The 19,604-nt window shown below is 37.3% G+C and overlaps 1 protein-coding gene across 5 annotated transcripts in view; it reads right to left on the bottom strand.

The window, feature by feature from the left end:
- The window catches only part of TACC2 (transforming acidic coiled-coil containing protein 2), a 167,027-nt gene that overhangs the window by 1,385 nt on the left and 146,038 nt on the right, over positions 1 to 19,604 (bottom strand). For all 5 annotated transcript variants that reach the window (XM_067561353.1, XM_067561349.1, XM_067561350.1 and 2 more), the window contains 6 exons: positions 14,694 to 14,837; positions 13,613 to 13,689; positions 9,653 to 9,696; positions 1,902 to 2,062; positions 1,178 to 1,284; positions 193 to 313 (listed from right to left, as the gene is read on the bottom strand). In XM_067561353.1, coding sequence (XP_067417454.1) covers positions 193 to 313; positions 1,178 to 1,284; positions 1,902 to 2,062; positions 9,653 to 9,696; positions 13,613 to 13,689; positions 14,694 to 14,837 — 654 coding nt within the window. The remainder of the gene's footprint in view (positions 1 to 192; positions 314 to 1,177; positions 1,285 to 1,901; positions 2,063 to 9,652; positions 9,697 to 13,612; positions 13,690 to 14,693; positions 14,838 to 19,604) is intronic.

Here is a 19,604-nt window from a genome sequence, read left to right as displayed (position 1 = left end):
CCCACTCCACTGCCTTGCCTCACCCAATGTATCCAGACAGTACCAGGCAGGAATTCCTACCTAGAACTAAAGGGCATGCTAGGAGGAAATCCACTTGCTACGTCTGCTGATGCTCCAAATTACCTAGAGCAACTGATGCTGGCAAACTGCATCACCGTAACTGATATTTTAGAACAGAAACACTTAAATCACCTTTTGCTCCAGTGTTCTTTCCAATGCATCCACTTTCAGCTGCTCTTTACGGAGACTGGCCTGATATGCTGCTTGTTCTTGCTGAGCCTTGCCCCGGACTTGTGCAATTTCAGCATTGGCTCTATAGAAATAAGATTGCTCTGGTGAATGTTAATTCTTGAAAAGGAGAGGACTACGGCTAATGACAGCTAAAATAGATGTGGCAGATGAATGTGGATGGGCAGTTGCTGGGCACCACTTTGAATGTGCCCTTGAAACTTCAGCTTGACTGCCACCCTCCACTAAAATAAGATGATATTTCTCTCTCATTACTTCAGGCCTCCCCTGAACAGAGATTGTGAAATTCTTTATGCCAACTGTTTCACCTTGAGTTAATTGATCTAGTACCAAAATCTAGCATCATTTCAATTGAAGCTCTTTATAAGCCTCTGACCATGTCCATCTCTGGTTTCTATGGACGAGACTGAAACTGGGAGAACATTGGAGAAGTGAACCCAAATGTCATTTCATTGTCGACATAGGTCAATTTTGGTGCTAACATTTTGGAGGTCTCTCTTATGTCTCAATTCAGGTAATTATGAAAAGATTTAAACTTAAGTGGGCACTAAGAACACTTACTTGATCTTAACAAACTAGCAAAGAAACCATCTGAAGCTGTCAGTCTTAGGGGGAGGCAATTCATAGAGTCCATTTCATAGAGCACCAGTATAATATACCAGATGGTTTTGCCTTGTTCTCTGTGATAGGTTAGTATAGTGTTGGTGATAAGTGCTCACTTGTGGCCATGGACTTTCCCCACAGAGAAAAATAAATAAATAAAGAAAAACTACTGAGGATTTATTAGACCCGACCCATCCCATCACAGATGGCCATGTACTCTGTAAGGTAAAATATAGGCATATGCTGCTGCAAGTCATAAAATATTAGACCTATCTATTGAGGACGTTCCTGTAATCTAAACATCTGAAAACACTCAAGCAATTACCTGTCAAGTTTTTCCTCAGCATGAACTTTGAGTGCTTGGTACCTCTGCTCCTCTTTCTTTACTCGTGATAAATACTCCTGGGCACATTTCTTTAACACTTCTTCATTCTTAAATGAGAAGATTGAAGTGTCAATGGCATCTCAGTAAACAAGGTGACAGTTTTCAGTCTGCGCTGGTGAAATTATATGATTTAAACTCCTGTAGCAATATATTGGTGCACACACAAGCCACCTGGCAATATTTTATGAGCCAATAAAAGTTACAATACTGAGCTTCGTATGTTGTATTTGAGGGAAATTATTTGTTTTACAGGGTTGGAACCCACTGCCCTAATCCCTGTACAAACATATACGAAGACATGGTCCTCAATCAGAACAATTACAGGCTGAATTCCAGCAACGCTAGCTATGAGTGAGCCATCTCTTAATAAAGTGCTAGATAATTCAAATATCGTTAAAACAACATATACTGCAGTTGCAGTGTAGCATATATGCAAGCACGTTGTTCTTCTGTAATACTCTAATACTAACCAAGCATAAATATATACATATACACACACACCCCACACAATTACAATCTAAAGTCAACTTGTAACTTGAACAAATGATTCAAAACAATGACAGTACCAAAAGGTAAGCAATATTTACATATACCTACCAGAGGGTTTCTTTATTTTTTTGGAAGGAGGAGAATTTAAACTGTACAATCTCTAACTTTGACTTACTTTCCGAAATCCCTCCAGAACCTCTTTCATTTTTTCATATCTCCTAAAGAGGTCTGCCAGTGATTTCTCCACAGAGTTCAGGTCTGCCAAAGCTTGTTCCTTCTCCACTATCAGCTGCTGGACAGTATGATGGGAGACAGATTTCTCTCTCTGTTCATCCTCTGGAACAAAGCAAATATGTGGAACAGGTTACATTAAGAACACTGAATAAATATCACCTCTTTTTTATAATACTATGCTGTTGGCTTGTATTAATAGTTAAGTGTTTGTATTGGATCCAGAAAAAGGCATTAAACAGAGGCACAATCCTATGTTCAGTATAATTTCTCTTGTTATAGTGGATCTTATTTTTGATGTGAGAAACAAATGTGATCATAGCTTGATACTGATGATTTATATCACTTTGAACTCAGTTGTTCACATTGAAGAAAGAGGTTGGATCCTCCCTTTTTGCACTGGAGAGGAGTGAACTGTATATAAGTTAAATTTCTGCATGCTATTGATACACGGCATATATTATTTGTAATGCTCAACATTGGATTAATGGCCTCCTGGTGTAGCGATTAATCCAGTGCAACCTGCTGGCTTCATTTAATTCTGTGCAAGGACTACTCTTGAGAAATGAGGCCCTCAATTTCTGGAGAAATGAGATATGATTTTGCTGTGTACTGTAGCCCAATGCAAGTCAGGCAACTTGGCATCAGATTTATATTTTCTAAGTTCAGCTGTATGGCAAACATAATAGCCAAATACAACAGCATCTTTTTTGATCTTCTCATCTCTGTAATTCCAAAAACAAAAATAAAGTCAGTTAAGAGCCTGATTCTATACTAAATATTCCACCACTCTTTTCTCCAAGTGATGACCCAAGAGAGAAACTGGCACCTCTTTTGCAACATGAAGCTTTGATATTCTGTTTATTAAAATGTTTCATTTTTCATACCACAAACTACGATTCCAACGTTCCATATTTCAAAGTCCATTCTGCATAGTTACACAGTGTAAAGAAAACGAACTGTGAAAGAGTTAGTTCACTCTATGAGCCTCCTATGAGCAGAGCATGCCAAGGATGTAGTAGGGCCGTGTGTGTGTACAAATTTTATACTGTTTTCTTAAGTCTGTTATGCAAATTCAGATGAGGTAACAAGTTCTCCTGCACAAACAACTTGACACATTTTAAAACCTGCAACTTTCCAAAGTGTTTTCACACAGACCATTTTGCCCTATTGTGTTCTGAAATATGGAACAGAGTTCAATTTGTAATTTGAATTGAGACTGTAGTTTGAAATAAACTCTTTGAAGAGCAGTTCAACTCGGAAACGTGACAACATAGAAATGACATTCTCACACTCAGATCATCTGTTCCTCTTGGGTATTCAGGGGTTTCTATTTCTTTTTTTGTTAGCCCTGCTAAGCCAATGCTGTTGAGAGAAAGTGGTTTTCTATCTTGTCCATCAACTGAGAATGGTTTTCAACATTCCAATCAGTTACAGTTGTGCAAACTCATTGACAGCACTGGAGTTACACAAGTGTGGCTGAGGGCATAATTTGGCCTGCAGACCTTTTTTTGTTATGGGTGATGCATGAGATGCAAAACTGGAGTGGTTCTCACACTGAGTGAGCTGAGCTAAGAATTAGAATAACATTCTTTTACTTGTAAACTGAACCCATCTGATTAGGAGAAATGATTGCGAAACACTGACCCCCACAATACCCTGTCACTTTTCAGAGTTCCCCTTTAGTAATATTTTAGAAATCACTATTAAGTATCTGTTGCAGCTGTGATCTCTAAAAGATATGCTGTGAATATCTCTAGCCATGAGCGAATAAAGGGAGAACTATTTTAATTTTTCATCCCTCATTTATTTTCTGTCTTCTCAGGGGTCTTCTGCTGAAGTCCCATCATAATGTTAGTTTTTATTCCTGCTTTGTTTTTTTGAGGATCACATACAACTTCAGAGCCTGATCCTGAAACAGATCTGCAGGCACAGGCCCTTGCTGCTGCACCGAATCTCACCTCCTTGTGATTCCATGCAGGAATAAGGGTCCATATTGTAGAACTGTTTGTAGGATCAAGCCCTTAATATACATTTAAGTGACAGCTCAAGAAAACCAAATTTTGCCTCTTTCAATGTCGGCAATTATACTAAACCCTGTGATATTTCAGCCATTTCTTTCTCCTTCTGTCTCTACGGCAATCTGGACTGTTAAGAATTCACCACACACCTCTTCACATCCATGAAGGAAGTTCCTTTCCCTCCACCTCCTACCTTCCCTACGTCAAAAAAGTGAGGGACCAGCTCTCACCAAAGCAGATCACCACCACCAACACTCTCTTCAGCTGGCCAGTGGAGATTAGAAGAGAGTGGTTTTGGTGTTCAGTTCACTTCCCTCACGTCTTGCATGCTGTACCTGATATGCCTTCATGCCACCATCTGGCCAGACCCCATTTAGACCCCATTTAGACTCCAAAGAAGGAGAGGAATTATTTAGGCGTCACAAGGAAGCACTGGATATAATGATAAGGAAAATTTAAACTATCAGGACAAAGTTTCCTGACCATGAGCTCTAGGAAACGTAAGAACAGTGTCCTAAGGGAAAATGTTAAAAGCCCCATTGCTTGAGACATTTTAAACAGGATTGGACAAAGTGTGAACATACACTATAGAAACTAATCCAGCATTGGCTGAGGTGAGATTGGAAGACCTAATAGATATTTTCTATGATTCAACTTCAGTGATTTCTCTGCTCAGTAGTACTGTGCAGCTAATAAACTCTCAGCCAAAACCTAGTTAGACAATTATAAATATATATTTATATACAAGCTTATATAATTCCTTAATTAAAATGGCTTCTATATCACTTAAGCATGCTGTCCACAATTCAGAAATAAGAAAATCCTCCTTTATACTGTATACTTAAGAATAATATTTTTATTGAAAGAACCGGAGAAAAACTGGTACTAGCAATACTAAGTAATATCATTCAAACCTGTTTTCAATCTCAGTTAATATCTGCATTATTTAATGGGGATACAGCAAATACAAAGAATAAAAGCAAAAGAAATGCAGTATGTCAAAGTTGATGAAAAGCATTACTTACCAGGTTTGCCTGTTTATTTGTTTTGCAAGCAAATAGCAAGAAGCAACAAAAATGGAAGCAAAATAGAAAATCAGGGAATTTGTTAGGAAAGCATAAATAAATTAACATGAAACAACCTGTAATGCAGAAAAGCATAACATTCTTTTTTTTTTAAACACCATCGTTTAACTTTGAAATATAGGAATAAATTTTTGGAGGGAAAAATTAAAAATACATTTCCATTGCAATGGTGAAAAATATACACAAAATGGACCTTTAGGGAAAAATTATAGATGTATATGGTGCTCATGAAAGCGAAGAACCGAAGGAAATGCATCCTTCTACAAAGGGTCAGTACAAGTTCTACATACCTCTTAAGCCCAAAGAGGGATTTAAGTACTGCAGAGTGATGAATTTTATAATGGAGTGTTGACTTGAGCCCAGCCCAGTGAAAACAAGGACAGTGCAAGCTTTCTTACATAGTTCAGCTGATGCACCCCATTCCTGATCTGCAACAGTGTTATTAGTCCACTCTCTGAGCCTTTTATGAGCAGAGCATGCTAAGGATGTAGTAAGGCCCTGTGTGTGTGTGTGTGTGTGTGTGTGTGTGTGTGTGTGTGTGTGTGTGTGTGTGTGTGTGTGTGTGTGTGTGTGTGTGTACAAACGTGCAAAATGCTGAGGCAAACTGGAATTAATTTAACGAAAAAGGAAGCAGAACAAAGAGATATGTGCAAAATGGCACTAATAGGGTGTGGAGCTTTGTATTGACAGCTACAGTGTTCTCACACACACAATACAGATCACTGACGAACTACTTATATGAGTTAAATAGAACAATATTTTTCTCTATAAGTGCAAATGTAGGACCTGCTCCTACTCCAGTTGAAATCAATAGCAAAATTCCCATTATTGGGTATTACAGAGAGACAAGACATTCTGGAAAAGCTCTATTAGGACCTATTGACCTAATTGAATATTCCTTCAAACAGGATTAGTGAAATAGGTCCAGTTGTAATTAAGTCTACTTCTAGTAGAAGGCTTTATAAAGAGCTCAGAAGGGTTCGGTCATAAATAGAAACAATTCAGGGGAGCGTACTCATGTGGAAGTACACTATTTTCCTTATTTTGTTTTATCATTAAGGCAGCATGGCTTGCAGCAACAAAGCACACCTGGTTTTTTATGAGTATATGTATAGTATATAGCCAATCAGCTTTTTCTACATGCCAGATGACCATATTTCTTATTCAGTTAAGTGAACTCATCTTTATCCAAAGGGATAGGTATGTGCACCAAATCACAGGGAAAACAAGAAATATTCAGAGAAGCTTTCTACAGTAAACATAGAATGACAGCCTGTGTTTAACATATTACCAGACAAAATGCTGCAGAATTTAGATGCCATCTTAGTGAACAGGATGCTCTACTACAGTTTAGTGCTTTTCATAAAGGAATAGGAAATGACTTAATTTAGAGCCACAGGTTCTAAAACTCTGCCACAGATTCTGTTTTGACATAATTTGACACAGTTCAACAAGCACCATCAACTATTATGAATTCAGAGTATAAAGACCTTTCTGTTTGCTCTGTGATCAGAGACCAAACATTTTAATTATTCTTCATTTGTGTGAAATAATGATAAAGGGAACAGGTGAAGTTCTTTAGAATCTATTTCACTGACAGGAATTTCCATTCACCAAACAATACCTGATATAACATTGATACAGTGTATCAGTGGAAGTAGGTCAGGCATCCCAGTTATGTGTGCCATAACAGGCTAGTTATAAAATAAATAGATAGGAGCAGCTTTGACTGAGACGTACAGCTATTAAATTATATTTTATTTTGTTTATAAATTTCCAACACTGAATTCTCATCTTCAGACGAAGACTAAAACTGTTAATATAGTAAGCTTCAATCTGAAAAATTGTGTGTAGTTTAAGCCATCTGAATGGCCACTTATTTGCTACTACCTACAGTATCCCTTTTCTCTAAAATTCCTATGCTGTACATTTTGTTGTGTTATTATTATTATCATCTGTATCACCATACTGCCTAGATGCCCTAGGCTTCGACCAAGGCCCCATTGTACAGCCCCAAGCACTAACAGAACAAAAAGTATGTTGCACTGAAATCACCGTGTAAGTGGAAATAAGCAGTTCCCCCAAGAGGTAGAAAATCAAGTGCTCTAAGTAGCTGAAAAGTAAAACTTGAAAGAGTAGTCACCGAAAAAGAACATTTTGCTGGCTAACAATTCAAACTGGCTTAGGAGAAAAGGGCAGTTCTCGTGTCTGCCCAAATGTATGGCCAGGTGAGACTGAAGAACTTTCTAAGTTCCTGCTGTGGAAGTGCGTGGAAGGAAATTCCTGTGTGGAGGCTGAATACAGGCTTAAGTATCGGAACATAAAAAATGGAAATATATCCTCAGCCTCCCTAACTATGTGCTGCAAAACCCTAACATAAAGATCTATCTGGGGTACGGGATGAAAATATTTGACACAGAAAAAGCAAACTCAGTCCTGGGATATATAAATCTTGGACATAAAACACAGGAAGCAATTTCAGTGCTGCATAAGAGATCAGCAAAGTCACATTTTGGAAGACTGTAAGGCCTGAATCTTCACAGCGCGGAGCCAGTTTTATGTTGTTGCATCTCTACCAACTTCAGTGGAGACACACCAGCATAAATCTAGTGTAAAATAGTGGAGAATTCAGCCCGACGTGTATTCTGGTCATGCTATTATAAAATATGCATTACAGAAATGGCAGGGCACCAGCTAAAGACAATCCAAATGAAATGGGGAGTTAAACCTCTAAAATTCAAAAGAGTAAGAGAAGTTAGGTCAGTTTTCAAGTATTCTGAGGTCACTTCCGCAGTACTTGGTTAAATTTTTCATATTAATGGCAAGAAATGCACCATGCTGCAGTGAATGAAATCAGTGATCTTCAGGGGAGGGAATGTATCTCCCTATGACTCTATTTACATGAAAAGAAGTAGAGATCTGTCAGATGCTGCAAAAATAGTCAAATTATTAATCATCATTATTATTATTTTGCTGTGGGCAAAAAACGAGCAAGCCTGTTATATAAAACTGTGTAAACGAAAGGCGTTTAACTCACGTTCTGAGCTGCTGACTCACTTACTCCTTCCACAACATGTAAAATATATCTCTGTGGTACATGTCGGGAAGTGCCAGCATTATGAAAATATTACTCTGATGCTAACGATATTAACATAGAAGAAATGGTAGAAATAACCAAAACATTTGGTGTCATGCGATATATAAACAATGGCAAATGCCAATATCAACAGAGAGTAACACAATGACATTTATAAATGTCAGTGATTACACACTAACAGACGTAATGAAAACTTTCCTCATTACAGATGCACATACACATTCCATGCCACACATGTAAAACTTTACTCGGTACGCTCCAGGACTATTCTCTGCTATAAATAATGCTACGTTGTGTAGAACACTACAAATACCCTGAGCACATTACAGTGCATCCACTTTCCCCTCTATTCGATGAAGTCATTAGTCTGAGCTGACTTCCCTTCTGAAGCTCACATTCCAAAAAAGATAGCTATAAATTTACCTACTTTTCCTGGCCCTCGGAAACAAAGCTCCAAATGAAGCATACTGATGGACACTGCATAGCTGCCATCCCCTGCCCCCACGAGCTGAGAACCTTCTATAACAGTGGAGTGGCCAAACCGTGGCTAATGAGCCACATGTGACTCTTTTACGGTTAAAATGCGGCTCATGGAACTCCCTATGCCCTCTTCCCCCCATTCTCCGCCTACCAGCCTGGGGTGGGGCGCTCGGAGCTTCTGTCCTGCAGCAGATTGGTGGAGCTAAGGGATTCTGCCAACAGGGAAGGGAGTTTCAGGGAGTCAGTAAATTTGGCCACCCCTGTTCTATAACAAGAAAGCTAGAATCTGACAATTATAAGGGTTATGAGGTCCGCTAAAGACGACTTTTTAAAACAGTACCTTTTGAGCTGGGCCCAAAATGCCAACAAAGTCTTGCAATTCCTGTTTTTAAGAAATATTTTCAGTAATCTTTGATTTGCAAAACATTTTGTGAACAGATATTTTCCAGCTCTTCAAGGACTAGATCCTGTTCTGATTTATATTCCAGACAGCCCCATTATTTTCAGTAAGTCACTCAGGCTTCGCCCCTAGTGATCTCTGATCCAGGAGTGGAGTTAATTCACATTTTTGCTGGGATAAATGTGCCTAACAAAGATGGCCTGTGTTAGTGTGAAGAACCAAATTTTGGTACTGGTGGTTAAGAAAAAAGTGTGTGTCTGATAAGAGTAATTTAAATGACCCAAATGCCTTTCTGCATAAGATATTGATGAATCTCAGCCAAAACAGTTGTGCATTCTGGACATGTTTTCTATGGAATAGCTTGCTTTGGTGTAGAAGAGAGACCTCGGACATTCTTGAATGCTTCAGGTTCTAGCATCTGCAGAATGGAGTACTTATTTTTCAGCTTAAAGTAGCAGCTCATAATTCTGCCCTCAGATGTACAAATTACAATGAACGTCAATAGGAGTTCAACAGGTGTATCCAAGGTCAGAATTAGGCCCCCAGCCATAAACATATTTCTGTGCTCTCTTCAGAGTCTAGAACAGCATGTTCCATAGCAGTAACACCTACCTATCATCTGAGCAATCGTCTTCTCATATTCTGAAACTATTTTCCTATAAAAGAAATGAAAAGAAAGCTGTATATACAAATGTTTGCAAATGTTATAGTTGCTAATGGCTTACTTGAATAACAAGATTATTAAATAGGTGAACTTCTATATCATGGCAAAATACAATACAGATCCATTTCACACACACCTAGAGACCGTATAATCTCTTGTAGTTTTTTGTTTGAGGCTGTTGCATTATTGACTATATGAAACAAAAATAATTGAGCAATAAATTTAATAGAACCAAGCAGCTGAAATGTTTATTCTGATTTTTTAATTTTCCATTTGAATATAAAAGAAGAGAGGATAAATTGATTTTAAATAGCATCTTTTATTCACAATAATCCTAAAGTACTTTACCAACAATGAATTATATCAAGGGTCAAATTTTCATTTAGAGTCTGGAGCCATGGGCAGTTTGGTTCATGTCAGTGAAGGGTAACAATTTTTTTCTGTTTTTTTTTCTCTCTCTCTTTTGATTGGCTTGTGTTTATTTTTTCTTTAAACTTTACAGGAAAGTTAGGATGATTAGGAAAAAATGAGAAACCCTCATTTGAAAGATACCTACCCAATCCTACACACATCAAATACAAAGTAAAGGTCATTCATTCAGCTCTTAAGACTGAAAAATCCCACCAAATAGTCAATCATGCAGCACAAAATCCACCCATACCCTCATTTTGTGCAATGTCTATAAAACAAGCAGCAAAATGGTAATTTTATGCTTTTGTCCATAATTTAAATAATACAGTCACATCCTGCTTTGAATTTTCTTCTTGAAAAGAGTTTAACAAAAATAAGCAGATTAAAAGTGATTTAAAAAGCTGATCCATTCCTTCCCAGAGCCAAATCAAGCTAATGAAATGAGACTTTTAGCTGTGCTTTGAATCATGAGCCACATATGACTGTCTACCAAAACAAAATAACCACGTGCTTAGTTCATCTAAAGTGCACTTTCAAAATATCCCTTTGACATTTTTTAGTTTGTATTCTTTAAGTCTTGGTTCAAATTTAATGGTTGCATTTTGGAAAAGTATATTGCAAATAGGTTGGGTTACTGGGGTGGGAGAAAGCTCGAATTCAGAAGTTGGAAACAAACAGAGAAGTGATGGGATAGAACCCACAAAATACAAACGAGTTATTTATAATCTCTCTATCCAAACAAAAACAAAGTGAAACCAGAAATAAAAGCGGACTCTGGCAATTAATGTAAAGTCCACCCTTAATGAAAACTGTACTTAGTCTCACTGCCCAGTGCTGCTCATATTAGCCCCAGTCCTGCCCAGGGGTCAAAAAAGCATGACCCCTACTCAGCTGGGGAGTCATGTTGTGCTCAGTGAAACTCCACACAGAAAAAACGAGCCATGTTTGTAGAGCTCTTTGCAGGACTGGAACCAGGAAATGTAAGATCACGTGCTCTGCTATTTGTGGAAAAGTAGGGCAGAGCTTTGGCATGAAGTGCACAGCTCTGTAACATCCACCTGGGGATTTGCTCAGAGCTCTGGAAACTGCTCGCAAAGCTTTAGTTTTGCTGTAAAAATAGGTGACAAATTCAATAGCTGCAGGGATTTTCCCTTAAAAGGACAGACTCTATTGGCATCCTCAGAAGAGTCCAACAGCTACCTACAGTAGGATGCTTTAAAAATTTTATAGACACATCATATCCTTAAAGATTTTGTCAGTCCTAGGAAGTTATATGGTATTAGAACAGGAATTATGGAATCCTACTTGATGTTAATCACCATTTGCTAACACAGTGTAATTTCCCAGCCTAGACAAGCCCATACAAGATAGAAATGGAAAGACATGAGACCATCCTGTCCATCTCTTTGCCACTGTAGGACTATTTGCTACAGAAAATGTTCCAGTGTTTTGCCCTGTCTAGATTAAAAAGTTCAAGGTGAACTTTGTAAGACTACTCCACAGACTCAGAGAGCTTACTGTCAACATTTTTTTTCATAATATTCAGCCCACATTTTTGCTTTTTCTGTTTCACCCCAGTGCTTTTCATTATACCTCCATATACCATACTAAATCATCCCCGTCTCTCCTTGGTGTTTACCCTTCAAATATTATCTTACTCTTTCTTTGTCATCTCTTAGCCAAACTAGTTAGCTCTTTTATTCTTTCTTCATAAATCAGCTTCTCCGGTTGCTTATAATTTCAGTTACTCTTGTCATTTTTCTGACAACACAGTGCACAAAACTGAATGCAGTGTTCCAGGAGTAGTCACGCCAGAGCTATGCAGAAAAGTCTATTACCTCCATTCTCTGTTTATGCAACCCCAAATCACATGACCTCTTTTTACATTGCAAAATCATGTATAATTGCTGCAACTCTAATAAATCACCTCATAACTGCTTTCAGCACTTAACTTTCCAAGATTTCTTCCTCAATGAGTTGTGTGTTTTGAATTATTTTTCACCAGATGCATTAGCTAGGGACTTTTCAAATTAAATCTCATTGTTGTATTTTCTACCCAATTTTCTAACCTCTCTCTGTCCCTTTTTTTCCTTTGACCTTTTTTTTTTTTTGCACAACTTCTCCCAATTTCATGTCAACTGGGATTTACATTACTCTTTCTCCCACACTTATTAATGAAGATGTTTAAAAAGATTGCTCCTAACACCAATCCACGTATTAGGCAATACTCTCCAATTTGATACACTATTATGTTATTACCCTTCATGCATGCATACATACAACTCTCCTTGATAGCAGCAGGAGTTGCACATATAGATTAGCATGTGAAATGACCCTTAGATATTGCTATAAAATGCTTGTTTAAGCAGTATCTTTGCAAGAAATGTTTTGAAGAAACTCCTCCCTTCCTGCAAAGCTTTAAAGCCTCAGAGGTGGTTGTGATAGTTTGCTCCTTAGATGAGTGACTAAAAAACATTGGCCCAAAATAGTTCTTTTTTATTTACAAGATAAAAATGTAAAAATTCATCAAAAAATTTAAAAACCTTGAAGACTCTCTATAATGTCTTTTATAAGGTTTATTTTCCTATTAGTCATATTATCAGGCTCAGTTTGGTGAGACACACCAGCTCATCCTGTGTGTTATTTGATCTTGCACAACCTATTTATGCAATGATACCAACAGTAAGGAAAAAAAAATTAGTTATACATCCTGTACCAGGACCAAAATTTCATGAAAGTAAAGGGGAAAAACAACACTGATCTTTGCGCAATACCTCTGAATATATCAATTATAGAGAAGCTACAATTCATCATCATTCTTTGGAATGGTAGAAATAGATCCAAAATACAAAATCAAGATGATCTTTCTTCTGTGTAAAATGACCTCAATCTAACAGCAAGAATTGGGTGAATACTGCCAAAAACTTCTTCGCCAATAGTCACGTGGATGTTTAAACGAATCTGCTTTTCCTGTACTGTTTGTGCTCTTTTCATGTCCACCGTCTGCGAACGTTCATGCAATTGAGTTCTACTGGCACAAATGTTATTAAGTTGACCAATATGAATAGTCCTATCAAAAGTGCAGGTGCATTCATTCAGCCAGAGAACAGAAACAATGCCATGTTATTTATCTGACTAATCACAGCTAAACAACATGGCTTGAATAGGAGAAAGTTTAGCCTTGCGAAGAGAACTAGCCTAAGATCAATGCACCACTTCTCTTAACTCTCACTATTTTGAGGATTTTATGGGGCTAAAGTGGTGATTTGGCCTTATGATGTCTATCTGAACAGTGGTTAATTCCACCAGCTGTGAATAGCAGAAACTAGCAGAAAATGGCTTAGGATCAATCGAAAGACTGCAGTCAGAAAAAATACTGAATAATTTGAAATAACTAATACATGTGCACAAATCCAAAATTTGCTTGCAGATATTTCATAAGTGGAAAAATTCAATTAATTTTATCAATGATTGCCCCAGCTGTGCTAAAAGCTCACCTCATTTCCATCACTTCCCTTCGGCTTTCTTCATATTTGTCTTTCCACTCAGATACTTCTCTTTCTTTGGCCACAGTCTATTCAGAGGAAGAGGAAACGGGTTGTAAGAAAAATAGTTAAATCCAAGGAATTCATTAAGACAGCTAGTTAGCCAGATAGTAGAACTAAATTATACTTCAATGGATTACACAACTGCTTTTAAAATGTAATATTCAATGCTGATACTAGAGAAAGGCCTGAGCTACAGATTTCATACCTAGATTTGGATCCAAAGAACTCTTTCATTTCAAACCATTCAAGCTGAATTCAGAAGTGTGTATGTGGAATCTGACTCAAACGTCCCCAAACTCTTTTGAGAGGTGGTAAATCCTATGTTTGGGTTTACGCTTATCCCTAATTACACTTAGATATCTTTACAGAGGTATTCTATTCCTCTATAAATGGAGTGACCTCATATCCAGTTTCACAAGGGACCAAATCTTCAAGCTCTTATGTAAGTCTTGAGTAACGCCTTCAGGATTTGTCCTGTAGAAAGGTTCTACTCTCGTGCATGCATGTCTGAACTGAGTAATCATGGAATCACAATATCCATAACCTATGTTCCTCCTTGCCCCTTCCCTTTCTGGTATCTGTTATGTCCACACAGTTTGTAATTGTCTAACATTAGATTGTATCATCTTTTCAGGCAGGGACCAGTCTTTCATGTTTTCTGTGAGGCATCTTGTAGGCACTATAAAATAATAAAAAGTAGAGGCCTTACAACATTTGTTTAAAAAAGATAGACCAATATTCCACTACTCAAGCTGTCTAGATTTCAAGTAAGTGCATAGTTCTTCTAGGTAAAATAAAGAATACACATTTCCATACACAGGGTTTGATTCTCATCTACACCAAATAAAAGTTAGTCCCATTTTACGTCCCTTTTACACTGCCAGAGTAAAGTAGCTTTAGTGTAAATGAGAATCAGGCCTACAGTTTTCAATACTGATTATGTCTAGCTGAGGTGAACGGCTATTGAGAAAACTAGAAAGAAGTAAAATACCAAGAGAAAAAACTTGTTTCTAGACTTATAACAAGTTACCTCCTCTCTGGCAATTCGTAGTGCAGAATCTAAATCTTGCTGTTGGTAGAGCAGACCTGTGGTATTTTCTGCCTCAGAAGTGCTGATCCGGGAGTACAGCGTACTTTTGGAGATGGAAACATCTGCTGGGATAGCAGGCTCTTTCTGTAATTTTTTTTAAATAGAAAGAAATTGACCATTAATTATGGGTTTACTAATGGATCAGCTGGGCTTTAATGGGGAAAATGGAATAATGAGGAAATGCGACTTTACAAAGAATGAAAAACATTAGAGTGCCAATCTGTTAATATTTACCACTTTGTTCTTGTACAAAAAGCAATAAAGATAATTCTGTGAAATTTAAAATTTTGGAGCCATGAGTTAGACCTTCTCAAGACTACTCTATACCAGAAAAAAATGAAATATTTAAGCAATGAAACAAGAAAAAATTGGAAGTGGAGAGTCATCAGTGAAGGGGATTCAGTTAAGTCCAATTTTATTTCTAAAAGGCCAATTGTACTCATCTTACTTGCATGAATAGTTCAGATCAAATCAACAGGACTACTTGATTGAGTAAGGCAAACACAGTTTGGCCCAAAAGTGCAAATGAAATGAGAAATGGGGGGAAAAAATGTGAAAACAACTATGCAAAATGTATGTGCATTATCTTGCAAATAATGTACTAAGCCTAAACAATGCACAATACAATGTATTGAAGGCTAGCCACGGGGGGGAGGGGGGGAAGGGGGGGGATTAAAAAAAGATTACAAGAGAGAATTAGGAGGATGCTGAAAAAGAAATAATCACTGTTTTTAAGAAAAACAAGTAGAGGGTGAAAATTTCACAATGTACTAATGTATGTGACTACACAAAGTTCAGGGCAATGGAAACTCAGGGACATGATTTGTGCAAGATCACATAGGAAATCTACAACAGTGCTGGAAACTAAACCCAAGTCTCCTGAGTCCTAGTCCAGTGTTTTAACTAAAATGTAATAGCCGTGTTTAAGATGGTAATACCCTTGTTTAGAAAGGTCCAGGAAACTAACGACCAACAAGTTCTAATGAGTCTCAAACAGGCATATGAAAAATGTTTTAGCCCTGTTCAAACCTAGTTTAATGGGTAGCTGGGTTTAAATTATCTTTAAGAATGATTAAAAACACAAAACCAAACCAAGAACACCCTCCACCCCACTCCTTTAGCAAATGGATGGGACTTTGCATTAGAGGGGACTTCTGCAAGATATATAAAATTCTTAAGAAAAAAGAGAATTTGTAAGAATTTTTTTGAGCTGTCACAATAGTAGGAAAAATGGGACAAACTTCTGTTAAAGAAAGATCAAGTATCAAGGGACTTTAACTTAAGTCTTTACACACAGAACAGCTAACGTATTAAGTAAAATACTAAAGGTGGCAATAGAAGCAACTTGCTTTATCTAGTAATTAGTCATGCAGACCAAACAAAGTTTCAAGGACTAAAGATGTTGACATAACTTGTGGCATTCAATTAGTAGTATACATGCAAGTACCTACAAAAACACTACATGTGACAGCCTTTGGAGTCTGTGCCTGGAATTTAGCTTCTTTTGGCTTTGCTTTCACTGTTAGGACTTTGTTTCAGGTATTCATTGTGCTTTTGGGGTTTGTTAGCACTGTTTATATCCAAGTTGTATTTGATCCTATATGTTCACAGCCCAGTACAAATATTGAGCCAGATCCTGCTTACTTTACCCAATACATTAAATGGCTCACTAAAGTTAGCAGTATTTGGCCTATTAACTAATCCTCAGGTAAGTACTGCCTACATTTTTACCAACTGGGAAACAGGCAGAGGTGATATGATTTGCCCATACACTTAGTGAGTCCACAGTACAGTCAGGATTAGAACTCAGAACTTCCTGATTCCCAGCCCTATGCTAATTCTTCCATCCCATGCTGCCCTGGCATTAGGCCTTACTTCATCCATAAATTTATGAAGCTGTTTACTTTTCTTAAAAATGTATATTGAACAATTAAAGCAAAGTATACCTCACTCTGCAAAATGGTTGTTTTCATTTTTAATATGATGGCATACTGTTTATTATTTTCTTTTGCTTATATAATTTATAGAAATTTCTATGGTCCCGGTTACAGTTGTTTTCTATTTATTAGGGTCAGGTGATTAATTCAGATATTCTAAATTATTTGCTGTGTTATGTCCACTAGTAATTCTAGTTCTATACCTCATTTGCTGCAGCTATTGAAACTGAAACTGCATTAGGCTAGATTTGACACGAGTGACATGGCATGTTCCTGTCCTGACTGGATGAATGTACTCTTGCTATCATGTTTCTGCTCTGAATATTCACTTTTCTGAGTTTAGTTTGTTTTCCATGATTATACAATATTTCTCCAGATATAGCCTCCCAGCAAACATTCCTAGCAGTTTGTAGAATATTCATGGGAATCAAAATAAAAAAGGGACACAAACACACTAAAAACACACTGACAAGGTCATTTAGGAATTCAAATGAACATCTGAACAACCTTTTGCCTAGCTGTGCTAATCACAATGGTATCATGTATTATGTACATCAACACTAACAGCGTATATATTACAATGAAAGCCAGTGGAAATACTCTCAGGTAGAGAGAGTTTACAGCCAGCTGGTCAGTTATGTTTATGACCAGCATACAGGTGCCCTGGAAGAGGGGGGAAAAAATCACATAAACTAAACTAAAAGCTACAATTAGAAAGGAACAAGGAGTTATAACACCAACATCTCTAACAATCGAACACTGTTTTTCTTGGTTGAAAAGCAGTATTTCACATGGTAATGTCCACCTGTGCTTTATAAGCTCTTGATGCTCTTGATGGCTTTGTCAGAGAAACAAAACAATGTTAAATTGCAGAAACTCAGAGTTCAGATCACTGTTTTCCCCAGATGGTCAGCTACAGTCTTATGTGTCTGAAAAATCCATGAAGGGATTGTCTTGCTTCACAGAAACTCAGTTTTATTCAATGGAATTCAGGGCAGGAAGTCTCCTGTAGAACAGGTGCATTATTAAAGAACCAGGACTGTACCTGAACTGCAGCAAAACAACCATAGCGATAATTACAATTAAATAGAATGTAATGATAAGGGATTTAACTTATTTCTCAAATAGCTCATTTGCTCTTAGAAACAAGCATATTGGTAACAGAATGTTTTTTCAAGGTTCTTTTATACCATAGCACTCCAGATAAAGAAGAAAAACTCCTTATGCCATATTTGACTTAACTACTGTATTATCATTGAGCTTGTGCAATACAAAAAGCTTGCAGCACTTCACCCAGCTCAAGCTTCCTTCCCTCTGAAGCACCTGGCATTGGCCACTGTCAGACAACAGGATCCTGGGCTAGATGGACCATTGGTCTAACCCAGTATGACCGTTCTTATGTTCTTAAAGAGTTCCCCTCCACAGAAGTTATCAGCCTCATCGGTCACATGCAGTATTTCAAATTCTGATTCATTATCATTTGACATAAACTCATCTCTACTGATAAAATTTTTAAAACCAAATGCCACAAATGAAAATGTAAACAAAAATGCCACAATGGACAAGAATTTGGGTAATGGGATATGTAGCCATTAATAACAATTCCTTGATGATGAACCATCTGTTATTCTCTTCTCTAATCCATATTACAAATCTCCATTTCACATTGTGTCCTACGTTTGCATGCCTTTCCTACCGAACCCTATTTCAGATGTCAGATCAGTCCCATGACACACTGTCTCTCTCGTTCATACCCCATATATAATAATCAATTGTGGGTCCAGAACATAATCCCAAAATTGCAGTCTGAAGTATATATGTTTTAAATGTTTATTAACTCAGACTACTGAAGGTGTAAATTTGCACCCACAAATAAGTATTCTTTCCTCCTCCTTCCAGATTAGAACTTTAGTCAAATTATTTTACATAATTAAGTGTAAATATATCTATACACATTCTTTATATGCAGGCAGGGTGTGCATGCACAGTGGCTTGAAGCTCAGCTTTGTACTTATGCTAATACTACACTACTGAAAGATCATAGTTTCCTTAGGATAGTAAAACTGGTTTTAGGACCAGATTCCATTGCTGGTGTAATGCAAAGCAGTCAAAGCACAGGGCTAGAATCTGGTACATGATTTTTATTTTTGGGAGCCTATTGTACATTCATTGCATGTGCAAAACTTTTATTAACATTGCTGAGCTATTCACATGCACATACAGTTTCATAAATAGTTTTCCTACTAAAGGATTTCCATACTATTAAAAAGGGGGGAAATATTTTCATAAATCTACTAGTTACCTTATGTACTGATGGAGTTCCATGCCTGTGTTTCACTTCTGTCTATGTTGAAATATAGGATTAAGTAGTCTATGAAACACCCAGCATTAATGTTCACACATCCTCTCTATATGTAATAATGTAGTCCCTTTGAGATTAGTCTTGATTCAGAGTTACTGGAATAGAGTCAGTAGTTCTAGAGAGTTTTGAAATCACAAAGCAGTAGATTGCACTAAATCACTTGCAGCTGAACTGTTAACGGAAAGTATGTAATGTTCAAAGGGCCTGGTCCTCTCTCCAGAATGTCCACAGCAATAGATCCTGTTAATACCAGCAACACACTGATGAAAGAAAATCTCTACAAGCCTTAAATGGTGTGAGTTAGAGATGAGCCTGCTTTTGTATAGACATAGTCAAGTGGGATTTGTCAAATAATTATTCTATAAGATTAAGATTAACCAAGAGGAATCTTTTCTTCCTTTGTTCTCAGTTCCTCTTCTCTTTGTTCCTCCTCCACTGTCCTATAAAAATAGAGGGCTGCAAAACTCCAGGTAGTCCCTTTATAACCTTTCCTGAGTTCTCATGTCACATTTTGTGCTGCACAAGCTATCTTAAAATATATATGACAATTTG

This window comes from Emydura macquarii, unplaced genomic scaffold (assembly GCF_026122565.2).
Source record: "Emydura macquarii macquarii isolate MOO-44397 ecotype Brisbane River unplaced genomic scaffold, CSIRO-AGI_Emac_v2 contig_2372, whole genome shotgun sequence".
In the NCBI taxonomy this organism is placed as follows: domain Eukaryota; kingdom Metazoa; phylum Chordata; order Testudines; family Chelidae; genus Emydura; species Emydura macquarii.
This window is presented reverse-complemented; position numbering and strand designations above follow the sequence as displayed.